The sequence below is a fragment of the Solanum tuberosum genome, unplaced genomic scaffold, assembly GCF_000226075.1.
Source record: "Solanum tuberosum cultivar DM 1-3 516 R44 unplaced genomic scaffold, SolTub_3.0 scf00009, whole genome shotgun sequence".
NCBI classification, from domain to species: domain Eukaryota; kingdom Viridiplantae; phylum Streptophyta; class Magnoliopsida; order Solanales; family Solanaceae; genus Solanum; species Solanum tuberosum.
The window spans coordinates 2571644-2584067 of NW_006238935.1; the positions used below are offsets into that span (position 1 = coordinate 2571644).

Sequence of the window (12424 nt, forward strand, 5' to 3'; positions counted from 1 at the left end):
TGCAAGTACTGTTTAACTGTGTTAATCACAGTTCATCATGCACGTTGTTTGCATGTGTGGATGAAAATGTTTGGCTTGTATTTCAAATATGGTTGATGAATATATGTGGTAATGGAGATTATGACATCTTGTTTTCAAATAGATTTAAGAGTCTTTCTTGCAATATTCCTCAACACAGAATCAAGGGACTATGTAGAGTGAATTGGTGTAATTTGAAATAGAAAAGAATAAGTGGTCAGTTGTCTCAGTTCGGGTTACAATACAAGCAATCGAACACCCGCATGAAGTACCACTGCTATATAATAGACTTCAATAATCTAGATTCGCCTTACCATCAAAACTCCTTTGATTGTCTCCCTCGAGCACCAAGCAGATTCAATGTGCCAGAAATTTTATCCATGCACCTTTCCGATACAAACACCACAAGCAGATTCAAAGTGCCAGAATTTTTATCCATGCACCTTTCCAATACAATTTTCATGTCTCCTCTGCAGGATCGATCATTAACCAAATGACAACCTTTCTCTAGTTCTCGCATAGCACAGTAACAGTAACTTCCAATGAGGTCTTCTGAGCAATGATAACAACCATTCTGGGTGAGCTCTATATTTTCAAATTTGACTGCCAGGAAAGCTCCTGCAACTGTGGCATGCCTTCAGACCCCAACCCCTTGAGGTTGATCTATCTCTTCTCACTGTACGACGTGATTGGATGTGGATCTTCCAGGTCCCAGGTTGTTCCTCCATAAGAGAGACAAAAAAACAGCAAGTAACATTCTCAAACACCATTAACCAATTCCACATGCATTAGATGTCAGGGAACATATAGCAGAAAATGCACCAGAAGACATTCAATATCCTCGCACGACATTTCATAGAAACCCGAAATGTTCCTGGAGATTCGCATTAACTAAATTTTGAGGGGTTAGCCAATGGAAAAGTAATTATCCTATGTTTATTGCTTCCCTGTAAATTTCTTTTTCCCTTGTCTTTTGGGTTTTAGGGGACCAATAACCCCATTGAAATCATTCAAGGCACAACTACAGAGCATTAATCACCTCACAAGGTTCGTAGCCCAGGGCCAACACAAGCTTGAATAATGAATATGGCTCCAGTAGGATTTGAAATTTGAGCATAGAGGATTAAGCACCTAGAAGGCTTCCACCACTTGGACCAACTCCTTGGTTCTCTTGATAGGTATTACCCTGCCATTAATTGACACTTCAATATTAAGCATCCGCTTTCTCTGAGATCCAGGAGAATGAGGTAGAACCCTTATATAATCATCATTAATTAAGCACATTCTCCCTGTAAATGCTTGTCAGCTTACAACACGATGAAGCATCATGCTCTGGAGACAATCAGGAAAATCTCATCAGCATAGTCTTAACATCTCAGGCTCTCAAAAATATTGAAAGCGGCCTTGGTTCTGAGCACCCTCATCACAATATTACTTACTTGAATGTCACAGTTCTACAAATTTATCAGAGCACCAACAAGTGCAGATTTGTTCAATAAAGTAAAGAGTCTCTTCCTCTGTCCTTCCCACTTCCTTCAAGTAACCTAATCCATCAATCAGATCCTTTGCTTGTACAGAAATTGTGAGATTATGACTGCCAACAAAGAACACATTATAACTTTGATGACCAGCTAATTCACATGAAGTTATACAACTGCATCCCATGTGAACATCATTTGCTTGGTCTGTTAGATAAAGGTCTTGCTTGAGAGGAAACTGCTTCACCGAAATAAAGATAATAGTCAGAATTAAAATGCCATAAAGATGCATAGAATGCATCAACAATAAGACACCCGAGAAGCTTCAGGTTGTTAGCATGATTGGATAGATTCTAAATATTTGTACATATCTATGTTATAACTCTAAATATTTGTGTAATGATGATAGGAGATAGCATAGATTAATGTAGCATATTTTCAGAGATATTACAATTAGGAATAACATATATTTAGGGATATATAGCAGATTTTTAGGCATGTAAATCAGAATTCTTTCTATTTAATGGAAGAACTCTCATTTGAGAGAACTCATTCAGCAAAATTGACAGTGGTCACCCTGTTTCAGTCAATTAACTTTTCATATTTAGCTATATTTTCAAACTCTAACGGAAGTTCAGCTTTTGAGTGGACCTCCTCTTCCCCAAGAGCTCTGTCATCCTGGACTTCCTCAAATTCAACAAGTCGATTAACTATGTTCTGTTTCTATAACGCCAAATTTCCTTGTGCTGATTTGCTCCACACTCTCAACTTGATTTTAAGTGCTTTCAACTTAAAGGCTAGGATGAAATCTGTTCTTCCTTCACAGTCAAAGGACGTCCACCATTCCTTGACTCTATCCAAGAAACCCTCAATCTGCAGCCACCAATTTTCGAATTTAAAATAGGACCTTATAGGATCCCAATTCCCACATTGTATAGACTTGGTGAGTGATCAAAGGTGACCTTTTGAAGGATTGATTGCTTGATATTTTTGAGGCCTTCATTCCACTCATCAGACACTAGAAACCTATCCTAAGTTGCTCGGACTCTTCACTTTTGGTGTCACACCCGTGTCGACATGACATGGGTGTGGGTGTGGGTGTGGGTGTGGGATCCGTGTCCGATTTGGTCAACCGATTTTGGGTACTTTGACCAAAATCAATGGGGAAAGCCTGGATAGTTTTAACTTTTAATGATTTCTGTAATCAATACAAAAGCTAAGGTGAAATTGAAGAAATTGGAATGTCTTTATATAGAAATTGTTATGTCACCCCTTTTCCTTTAATCTCCTTCCAAGATTCTCCTCAAGTTCTCCACATAATATCTCATAATTTAGGTCTTATAACTCTATTTTTAGATATTTTAATTATTTTTAGGCGAACCCCACACCCGTATCCATACACGGATCCATATCCCCCAATCTTAAAAGTTAGATCATGAAGGATCCGACCTCTAGATCCGTACCTGTATCGGACACCTGCACCCGAGTCCGAGCAACTTAGACCTATCTAGCCTAGCTGCAATGTCATGTTTGTCCCCTTTCCTCCATGTGTAACTTTCTCCTGCTAATTGAAGGTTCAACAAGTTCATATCTTCAATGAAATCAGAGAGGTCAGTGATAAATTTTGTGATTCTTGAACAATTTTTCTTCTCAGAGGGGAATCTAACTGTGTTGAAATCCCCACAAACGACCCAAGGGCCGTTGAACAGACCTCTAGCTGTCCCAACTTCCCACCAAAACTTATTCTCTTTCTTCTTTACTATTTGGAGCATAGATGCCAGTAAATACCCAGGTGAAGTTAAGACTTTTACTTTATGAACTTGCAGGATATAGAGTATGCTCCCACATTGCTAACATCCCCTGTCCAAAATTTCTCGTCCCAAAGAATTAGTATACCCCCTCTAGTGCCACTAGCTTCAAGTTGACAAAATTCCACTCCTCTATTTGCCCACAAATCTTTAACAATGTTTCTCACATCCCCTTCAATCTTGGTCTCTTGGAAGCAATAAACATCAGCCTTCCACCCTTGGATTAGATTCTTGATTACACACCTCTTATTTGACTGATTCGGGCCCCTCACATTCCATGAAACTATCTTGACTGACATTTATCACTAGGTATTGTGTAAACCCCCCTGCTTCTAGTACCATTACTTCTGAAATTGATCCCACGTTCTAGGCTCTTAAGTTCTTTAGAGCTTTTAACTGCTGAAGTTAATTTCAAGTTCTTCTCCCCCTAGTCAGTGTTATTTTGTCTCATACTATCGATCTTAATGAACAGTCTTGTAGCTTCCTCTTTGCATCCCTTACCCTTAATGTCAACTCCGAAATCGTTAGCTAATTTTGTGATGTTCTGATAGATCCAAATTGGCATGTCAAAATCTGGATCATCTTCTTCCTCTAGACTACGTTGGTTTAAGGGAACTGCATCTTCAATTATTGTCAAAGAATTGTTCTTTTCGCCTCTCTGTGAATTAAGTTCTTGCATCCAATAGTTTTCCAAAGGTCGATGAGAATCAGGGAGAACTGGGCACTTATCTGACACTTCCACAGTTTCTCTATCAACATTATCTTCCATATCGTCTTCCTTCTCCATCGAATTTTCTTCCAGATCTGTTCCTTTTGTTTTTATGCACCTTAAAACTGACGGAGGAATAGAAATGGCTTCAAGTTCAGCGATTGGATCATTTAACTGAGTGAAGGAGTTTTCAATGAAAGGCCCACTTAAAATGAATTGGGCCAGCAGATCTGGGGCCAATTTGGTCCCTTTTTACATGTTTGGATTTCTTAGAAGGAGTTACTGAACGGTGCAAAGGCTCACATGCTGGTACAGCAGGCTATTTCAAAATTGCTGGATCGTACAAGGAACCCATGTGTCCAGAAACCTCTGTAAAGCCTAAAAGGCTCTCATCCCCTCTATACCCAATCAAATCTTTGGACCTCTGGTTAATAGGGACAACTAGAGTTCTCTCATCGGAGGCCACCCTCGCAGACACCTCCACCCAACTCTGAACTTTGAAAGTCAAACCCTCATGAACAAAGCTGTACTGAATTAGGGACAGAATCGCCATCACCTCTCACCTTTAACCTCGCCCATTTCAAGTGATTACGAAGCTCTGTCTCTTCTTCAGTACGAATCCAAACCTCCACAGAAATTCCCGATCTCACAGAAGACTTTCTGGGACCAAAGTTGGAGGGGTAAACCCACTACCCTGATCCAAACCTGGTCCAGCTTTTCATGGATGGAGTTCGAAGTCGGCGACCACCATTGAAGATTGATCTTGTGTGTTTTCCTGAACCATTGTCCTCTTACGATGTGTTCTGCAACAGTTTTATTGGGGAATTCGAATAAAAATTGATTATTCCCAAAGTCATATATATTAATGCCATGATGATGTCTCCAGGTACTCCAAACCCGTCTACGAATCTCCGACAATGTGATATCCGGGATCTCCTCCGACAGACTTCCCACCGTACTCTTAGCTAGTATGTCATTCTGGGTTTTAGATATGGCATCTGTAATAACAGCAAATTGCCTTTTTGATGTATCTTGGCATCATTAAAGTTTCTTGTAGTCCATGTATTACTTCTGACAGTATCATAATATGATAAACTCTCCTCTGTTTCCCTGTGTGTTGTATTAACTGTTCTCTGAACCTTAGCATTGATAAAAACTGATATATTTTTTTTTTGCAATGTCCATCCATTCAGAATTTAGCGACCACTCTAGGATGATGATCACTGCTCTTCTCCTACCCTGCAAGTTAATGATGCTGATGTATCGACCATATCTGTTGAAATTTCTTGAGCAAAAGAAGTCTGAAAAAAGATCCTTGAGCTTCCACCTGCGAACTGAGTTCTCCTGTCCTTTTGAAGCTTCTTTGAGAGCGTAAACCAGCCATTCCATTGTCTTCTGGCTAATGATCATCCTGGTCATCATGTTAGGACCTCTTTCTACCCAGTCACATACCATGTATCTGCTCTAGAAACCACCCTAGTCTGTTGTAAGACTTGAAGCCTACAGCGAAAAAGATGGTGTCCTCTCCCATGACAGCTCTGGGAGGACAGAAATAGACAGATCGGAAAAGAGATATTGATGGCCTACGCCGAGCCGGAGGAGAGAGAGCGCCGGAAAAGAAAATCTGGTAACCAATGGGGAGATTGGAGTCCCACGCCACAGCACGTGAGGCGCGTGATGTCGGATCTGAGGGAGATGGAGGCACATGAGAGCGCGTGATGTGTTTTTCTGGTGATGGGTATTTTTGGGGTGGGGTCGCGATAGGTTGTAGGAGGCTGTGATGAAGGCAATTGGAAGAAGGAGAAAGAGATGAATTCCCATGGTCAGAAGGACCACCGGTGGGGTTTTTAGGTAGTGAGATGATTTTAAGAAGTTACATTGGGATTAGTGCCTGGGAGTGAGAACTTCTTTTTGATTTTTCCACGAGCTTTTATGGAAATTAGAAGTACTCGAAACACTAATAAAATGTACTTTGCTAAGCATCTTTACGTTCTTTGTTATTGGTAAGGTAATTTTAAATGAGTAAAATAGCAAAGTGGAAATATGAAAGCTTTTGAACGGATTGGACTACGTATAGTTGAAGAATAAACTCCCATTCCGAGTTTCCTTTTAATGCACCACCGAAATTCATCTTAAAGGAAGATCAAGTGGTATATGAGATCTTTTGAAGGGATAAAAGACTACATAAATTTGAGTATAAATTCTCATTCCTAGTTTTTTCGTAATGCACTGCCGAAATTCAGTTTATAGAAGATCAACATCATTTGTTGAGATTCATATTATGTTGCATTTTATCTACTTTTTGGCATACCACTTGTATATGATAGACATTGTTAGCAATGTTATTTTACCAACTGAGCTTCAGGTACGATACTTAAGCATATTGCAGAGAAATACAACACGACTTTGTTTCATGCATTAAATACTCTAGACTCAAAAATCCAAATAAAAAACAAGAGTTTCCAAAATAAACATTTTTGTTTGAAGAGATCTACCTTGCTTCTTGTAGATTTTGCTGCCTCATCAGTAGAAACCCATGAGCAAGGAGGACACTCGTTTTCTCTCGCACTCCCATGAAAGAATCCATCACTCCTAAAACTGGTCCGATCAGATCAAGGGCCTATTGCAGAACAAAAGTGCTCAGCAAACAGATTTCCAAAGAGAGAGATAAGTATCTCCATAATGGAAGGAACTGTGCCAACCTTTGCTGAGGATTCAGCATCTCCCATGCAGATGTAAGAGATTGCCGCATAAACAAAGCACATGGCTTGCATTGATTTGTTCTCACTTAGCTGCACAGAAAAGAATATACTGATAAAAAGGAAAAACAGAAAGAGCAAGAAAACCCAAACTTACTATTATTAACCAACAGATGTAGTAGCATACATGGGCAGCAACATAATTTAGAAGCCAACCTATAGCGGACAAGTTGGGAGAAATATGAACGATTTCATTTTCAAAAATAGACGTATCAAGCAGACGCAGAACTATCCACAGAAGTTAAAGTATAAAAAATGGAATCTAACCAAGCCTCTAAAAAATGTAAAAAGGAGAAAACAAACCAGCAGAAGTGAAGCAGGCAACTTTATTTCAACACTGTTGATCACTTACATAGTGGTATTTCTCCTAGTTCCACAAACACTGGTTAGTATCTATGCAAGACTGAAGGATGAGAGGATTCCTTGAGACTGACGAACAAGAACACAATATAGAAACTTCCACCCAGGATCTGTACCTCAATCCCTTGCACAAAAAAGAGCATCAACTTTCAAGTTCTTCTCATCTCTCCTTCTAGTTTGCGCGTATATATATCAATAGGAGGTCAATCTGATTCATCCTTAAATATCTATCTATTATTAAAAGGAGAGAAAAGGCATCTATATAAGTCAAGTGGCAGCCTAGCAATAGGTCACTTGGCATTGCTTAAGACAATGCTTTAAAGAATTAGGAAATTATTTGAAAAATAAATAAATTTCCTACAAAATGAAGAGTTGGCTATTAATTTGAAGAGATAACGTTCAAAATTAGAAAACACATCAGTTTGGATTAGTTTCTTTCTTTTGTTAATTAAGTCTTATCAAATCAAATAATATTACTCCCTCTATTACAATATGTTTGTCTTGTTTTGACTTTGCATGGGATTTAAGAACTAAAAATTGAATCTTGTGGCTTTAAGCTAAAGATAGGTTGAATGAACCAAAATGTCAATCTTGTGTTCTTAGCCATGTCATGTGAAAAGTTGAAATTAAAGAGTCTTCAAAGGAAAGAGGCATTCTCTTTTAAAGAAACTAAAAAGGAAAGTAAGACGAACAAATCAAAAAATAGGGAGTATTATTTTTATAATACCACTACAAATATTTTAAAAGAGAAAATAATTAATTACTAATTGCATTTAATATTAAAATAATAATTATAAAAAATAATAGTAGATTTTCTAAAAGAACTTCATCCATTATTATACTATAAACTATAATAAAGTACTAGAAAACTATTAAGTCTATGCTCAAGATTTTTGCATTGATAAAAGTAATAAATTATTCTACTATATTATAAGAGGGAGTTAGCTAGGTGATGCAGGCAGGAGGCAGGAGGTCAACATGTTTGTCTGTCTACATAGGGATAATTTTGGCATTTTCGATATTTTGTGCTTTGATGTTGTTGTGCTCTAAGGATTTATGCTTATACTATTTCCAGTTTAGGCAAAAACATCCTGGCAATTTGTAGTTTTTCTAAAAATTAAATAAATATGGGATCCATTAACTTTTGATTGTCATGTGACTATTTGTTAACATAATTGATGTATTGAAGGGCGCTTTGGTAATTTTTTGTGGTTTCTCCGTTTTAATTTGTTTGTCTTATTTTTTAGTTTTTTAAATATTTGATAATTGCGTAGAAAATACTATAAATCACGATAAATTAATAAATTAAATATTTAAAAGGCATAAAAAAAATTGGTTCACTCTTAAAATTCTATTTGTGCCACATAAATTAGGACAAAGAGCGTAATATATATAATTTGAAAATTACATAAAGAATACTATAAATTACAATGATTAACAACTAAAAGTTTTAAAAGACATGAAAAATTTGATTGACTCTCGATATTCTATTAGTGCCACATAAATTGGGGAAAGAGGAAATAACCTATTTTATTTGAAAATTGCATAAAAAGTACTAAAAATCACAATAATTAAGAACTTAAAAATTTAAAAGACATAAGAAATTTGGTTGACTCTTGAAATTCTATCCGTGCCACAAAAATTGGGATAAAGAGAATAACGTATATTATTTAAAAATTATGTAAAAAGTACTATAAATCACTATAATTAACAACTTAAACTATTTAAAATTAATATTGAAATTTAATTTGACTCTCTAAATTCTATGTGTCACATAAATTGAGACAAAAATAACATATATTGGGTCGTGCTAGCACAGACTCCTGTATCTAGTTTTCTTCAATAAAGAAGAGATATATTGTTGAAGGGAAGAAAAGGATAAGTAAAGATTAAGATAATATAGAATAATTAAACTTTAGCATCAAAAAAGAAGAATTTAATTTGAGAGATTATCAAATATTCTCTTAATCATAGTGTATTCTTATTTTTAAAATCATGTTATGTTTTCGAGTTGTTTGCATCTTATTTGGAGTTCATCAAAATGATATTTTTCACGCATCACACAAGTAGCTCAAAATTCCAAGCATTTTCCCAAAAGAATTCCAAACATTTTCCCAAAATTCTTTTTTAAACATTTCACTGTACAAAAAATTTCACAATTTAATTAGGTAGCTCAGAATTATTTTGCTCAAATTTTATTATAAACTACCTCTTATGATCAAAATACAATTGTTACAACCATTATATTGTGAGAAATATAGGAAAAGAATATTATTGAATTGTTGTCTCTACATTATTCCAGAGAGACCCTATTTATAGATACTACAATAGACACCTTTTCCAACTAGGACACTACAATACAATCCTTTTCTAAGGACACTATATACTATTTCTATTACTATTACTATTCTTATTCCTATTCTAAGTAGTATTGTATATACCTATTACTATTCTAACACTCCTCTTCAAGCTAATGCGTACAAATCATATGTATCTAGCCTGTTACAAATATAATTAATAAGAGGATCGATAAGGAGCTTAATGAGATATCTGCAAGTTGATCACTCGACTTCATAAAATTAACAATCAATCTCAACATGCTTAGTCTTCTCATGAAATACTAGATTTGATGCATAATGTCAATCAATCTCAATGTGCTTCGTCTTCTCATTAAATACTGAATTTGATGCATAATGTCGATAAAACATAGAGTGATTAAATTACAGTGTTGAACTTCCCAAACCAAGCTTGAACGGGCTGTTTCAGACCATAGAGTGACTTACGTAATTGACATACAAGGCTGCTAAACCTCCCCTATAGACTTCTTCACAATGCAATGGTCACCGGAAAGTTCTCAAAATTTAGTATAAAGTATATGGATCAGGTTGGAATCAATAGACGAGTCGATATTAAATAAGAAAGTCACCGGAAAACTGGTCGGAACATGCTCATACGCCGGAGGGTTTTAGCTCTAACTAATCAATGAGAGTGAAAATAATCTCATGGAATGTGAGGGGGCTGAATGGGAGTGATAAAAGGGACACTGTTAGGAAACTAATACATCAGTGGGAGGCAGATATTTATGTATTAGTTGAGACAAAGTTGGAGGGTAATATTGATGGATTAATACCGAACATATGGGAATATAGATGGATGGGAGAAGTTCACAAGGAGGCAATGGGGAGCAGTGGGGGGATTGCAATTTTGTGGGATAAAAGGGTATGGAAGGGGGAACTGGTGGAGATTGGCAAGCAAAGCTTAACTGGGAAATTCACAGGGGTAAGTGAAGACTTCAGTTGGCACATAACTGCAGTATATGCTGATTGTAGTAGAGAGATCAGAAAGGTGTTGTGGGAGGAATTGACAGCCATCAGAGGAAGGTTTGTAGGACCATGGATAGTTTGCGGAGATTTTAATGTTACTAGATACCCATCAGAGAGAACAAACTGCCGCAGACTTAGTGGTGCTATGACAGATTTTTCCTCTTGTATTGAGGAGCTGGAGCTGATTGATCCTCCTTTATTTGGAGGATCTTATACTTGGAGAAGAGGGGACAATCATATGAGTGCTTCAAGAATTGATAGATTTTCTTCATTGTGCACAATGGGGGGAAAGCTTCATTCACATCAAACAAAATGTCTTACCAAAAATAACATCTGATCATAATCCTATTATGCTAACATGTGGTGGTTGGGAATGGAAAAAATCTTATTTTAAATTTGAATCTTGGTGGTTGGAGGTAAGGGATTCAAAGACAAGGTAAACTAATGGTGGGATTCTTTCAACATTGAAGGGAGAGCAGGATATATATTAGCTGAGAAAATGAAATTGTTAAAGGTAAAGATGAAAGAATGGAGCAAAGCAAACAAAGGTAACTGGAAGCAGAGAAAAGAAGACATTTTAAGTCAGATAGCAAATTGGGAGATAATACAGGAACACAGAATGCTTACTGATGATGAAATTTTACAGAAGGCAAATCTGGCCATGGAGTTTGAAGAGATTGCCAAGAAAGAGGAGATAGCATGGAAACAAAGATCCAGGGTACAATGGTTGAAACATGGAGACAAGAATACGAAGTTTTTCCACAGAATCACCACCTCATAAGAGGTTCAATACTATGGAACAACTTGATATAGAAGGTAACATTGTGAAAGATCCAGCTATGATCAAGGAGGCTGTCCAAAATTTCTACATAAATTTATACAAGGAAGCTGAACACTGGAGGCCTGATCTGAACATTCAAGATGTTAATATGATAACTGGAGAGGAACAATTATGGTTGCAAAGACCTTTTGAGGAAGAAGAAATCCTAGAAAGTATTAGGAGTGTGCTAAAGAGAAAGCTCTTGGACCGGATGGCTTTCCAATGATTTTCTTCGAGACTTTTTGGAAGGTTTTGAAGGAGGACATAATTAACACTCTATCACATTTCCACTCCAATCAGAATTTTGAGAAAAGTCTCAATGCAACATTCATTGCTCTAATCCCTAAAAAGGCTGGAGCTTCAGAATTAAAAGATTATAGGCCAATCAGTCTGATAGGAGGGGTCTACAAAATTATAGCTAAATTACTGGCAGAAAGACTTAAGAAGGTGGTGAGCAAATTGGTCAATAAAAATCAGATGGCTTTCATAAAAGGGAGACAGATCATGGACGCTGCATTGATAGCCAGCAAGTGCATAGATTCAAGGATGAAAGGTGGAGTTGCGGGTTTATTATGCAAGTTAGACATCCAGAAAGCATCTGATCATGTAAATTGGGCATTTTTATTGAATGTTTTGAGACAAATGGGCTTTGGCAGTAAGTGGCTATAATGGATAGAAGTGTGCATTAAAACAGTCAGGTTCTCAATTTTAGTAAATGGTGAACCTGTTGGCTTCTTTGCATCAGAAAGGGGGCTGCGACAAGGTGATCCACTGTCACCTTTTCTCTTTATTCTAGCAATGGAAGGTTTTGACAGTATGATGAGAATAGCTACATAGAACAGGTGGATCAAGGGTTTCCAAATAGGAGACAGAATAGGGAATGGAAAGGAGATCAGCCATTTGTTATACACAGATGATACTATCATCCTTTGTGAGCCAGAAGCCGAACAGCTGAACTACATCAGATTGATTCTTATCTTATTTGAAGCAATATCAGGGCCAAGGGTTAATTGGGGAAAAAGCAGCTTGATTGCAGTCAAGGAGGTGCCTCAGATTCAAGGATTGGCAAGCATTCTAGGGTGTAAAGTAGAGAAATTGCCGACAACCTACTTGGGAATGCCACTAGGGAGCAAACATAAAGCTTTGGGG

General features: G+C 37.0%; 1 protein-coding gene and 1 long non-coding RNA gene across 2 annotated transcripts in view; both read right to left on the minus strand.

Annotated features, from left to right (window-relative positions):
• LOC102584451 (uncharacterized) overlaps window positions 1-12424 on the minus strand; it is a 64783-nt gene that overhangs the window by 17688 nt on the left and 34671 nt on the right. The window contains exons 9-10 of the mRNA XM_006339320.2: window positions 6716-6805; window positions 6509-6633 (exon numbers count right to left, since the gene is read on the minus strand). Of these exons, the coding sequence (XP_006339382.1) occupies window positions 6509-6633; window positions 6716-6805 (215 nt within the window). The remainder of the gene's footprint in view (window positions 1-6508; window positions 6634-6715; window positions 6806-12424) is intronic.
• Window positions 17-1664, minus strand: LOC107061532 (uncharacterized). The gene is made up of 2 exons (XR_001474040.1): window positions 1458-1664; window positions 17-1350 (listed from the first exon to the last, which is right to left on the minus strand). It is a non-coding gene; the product is annotated as an uncharacterized lncRNA (long non-coding RNA).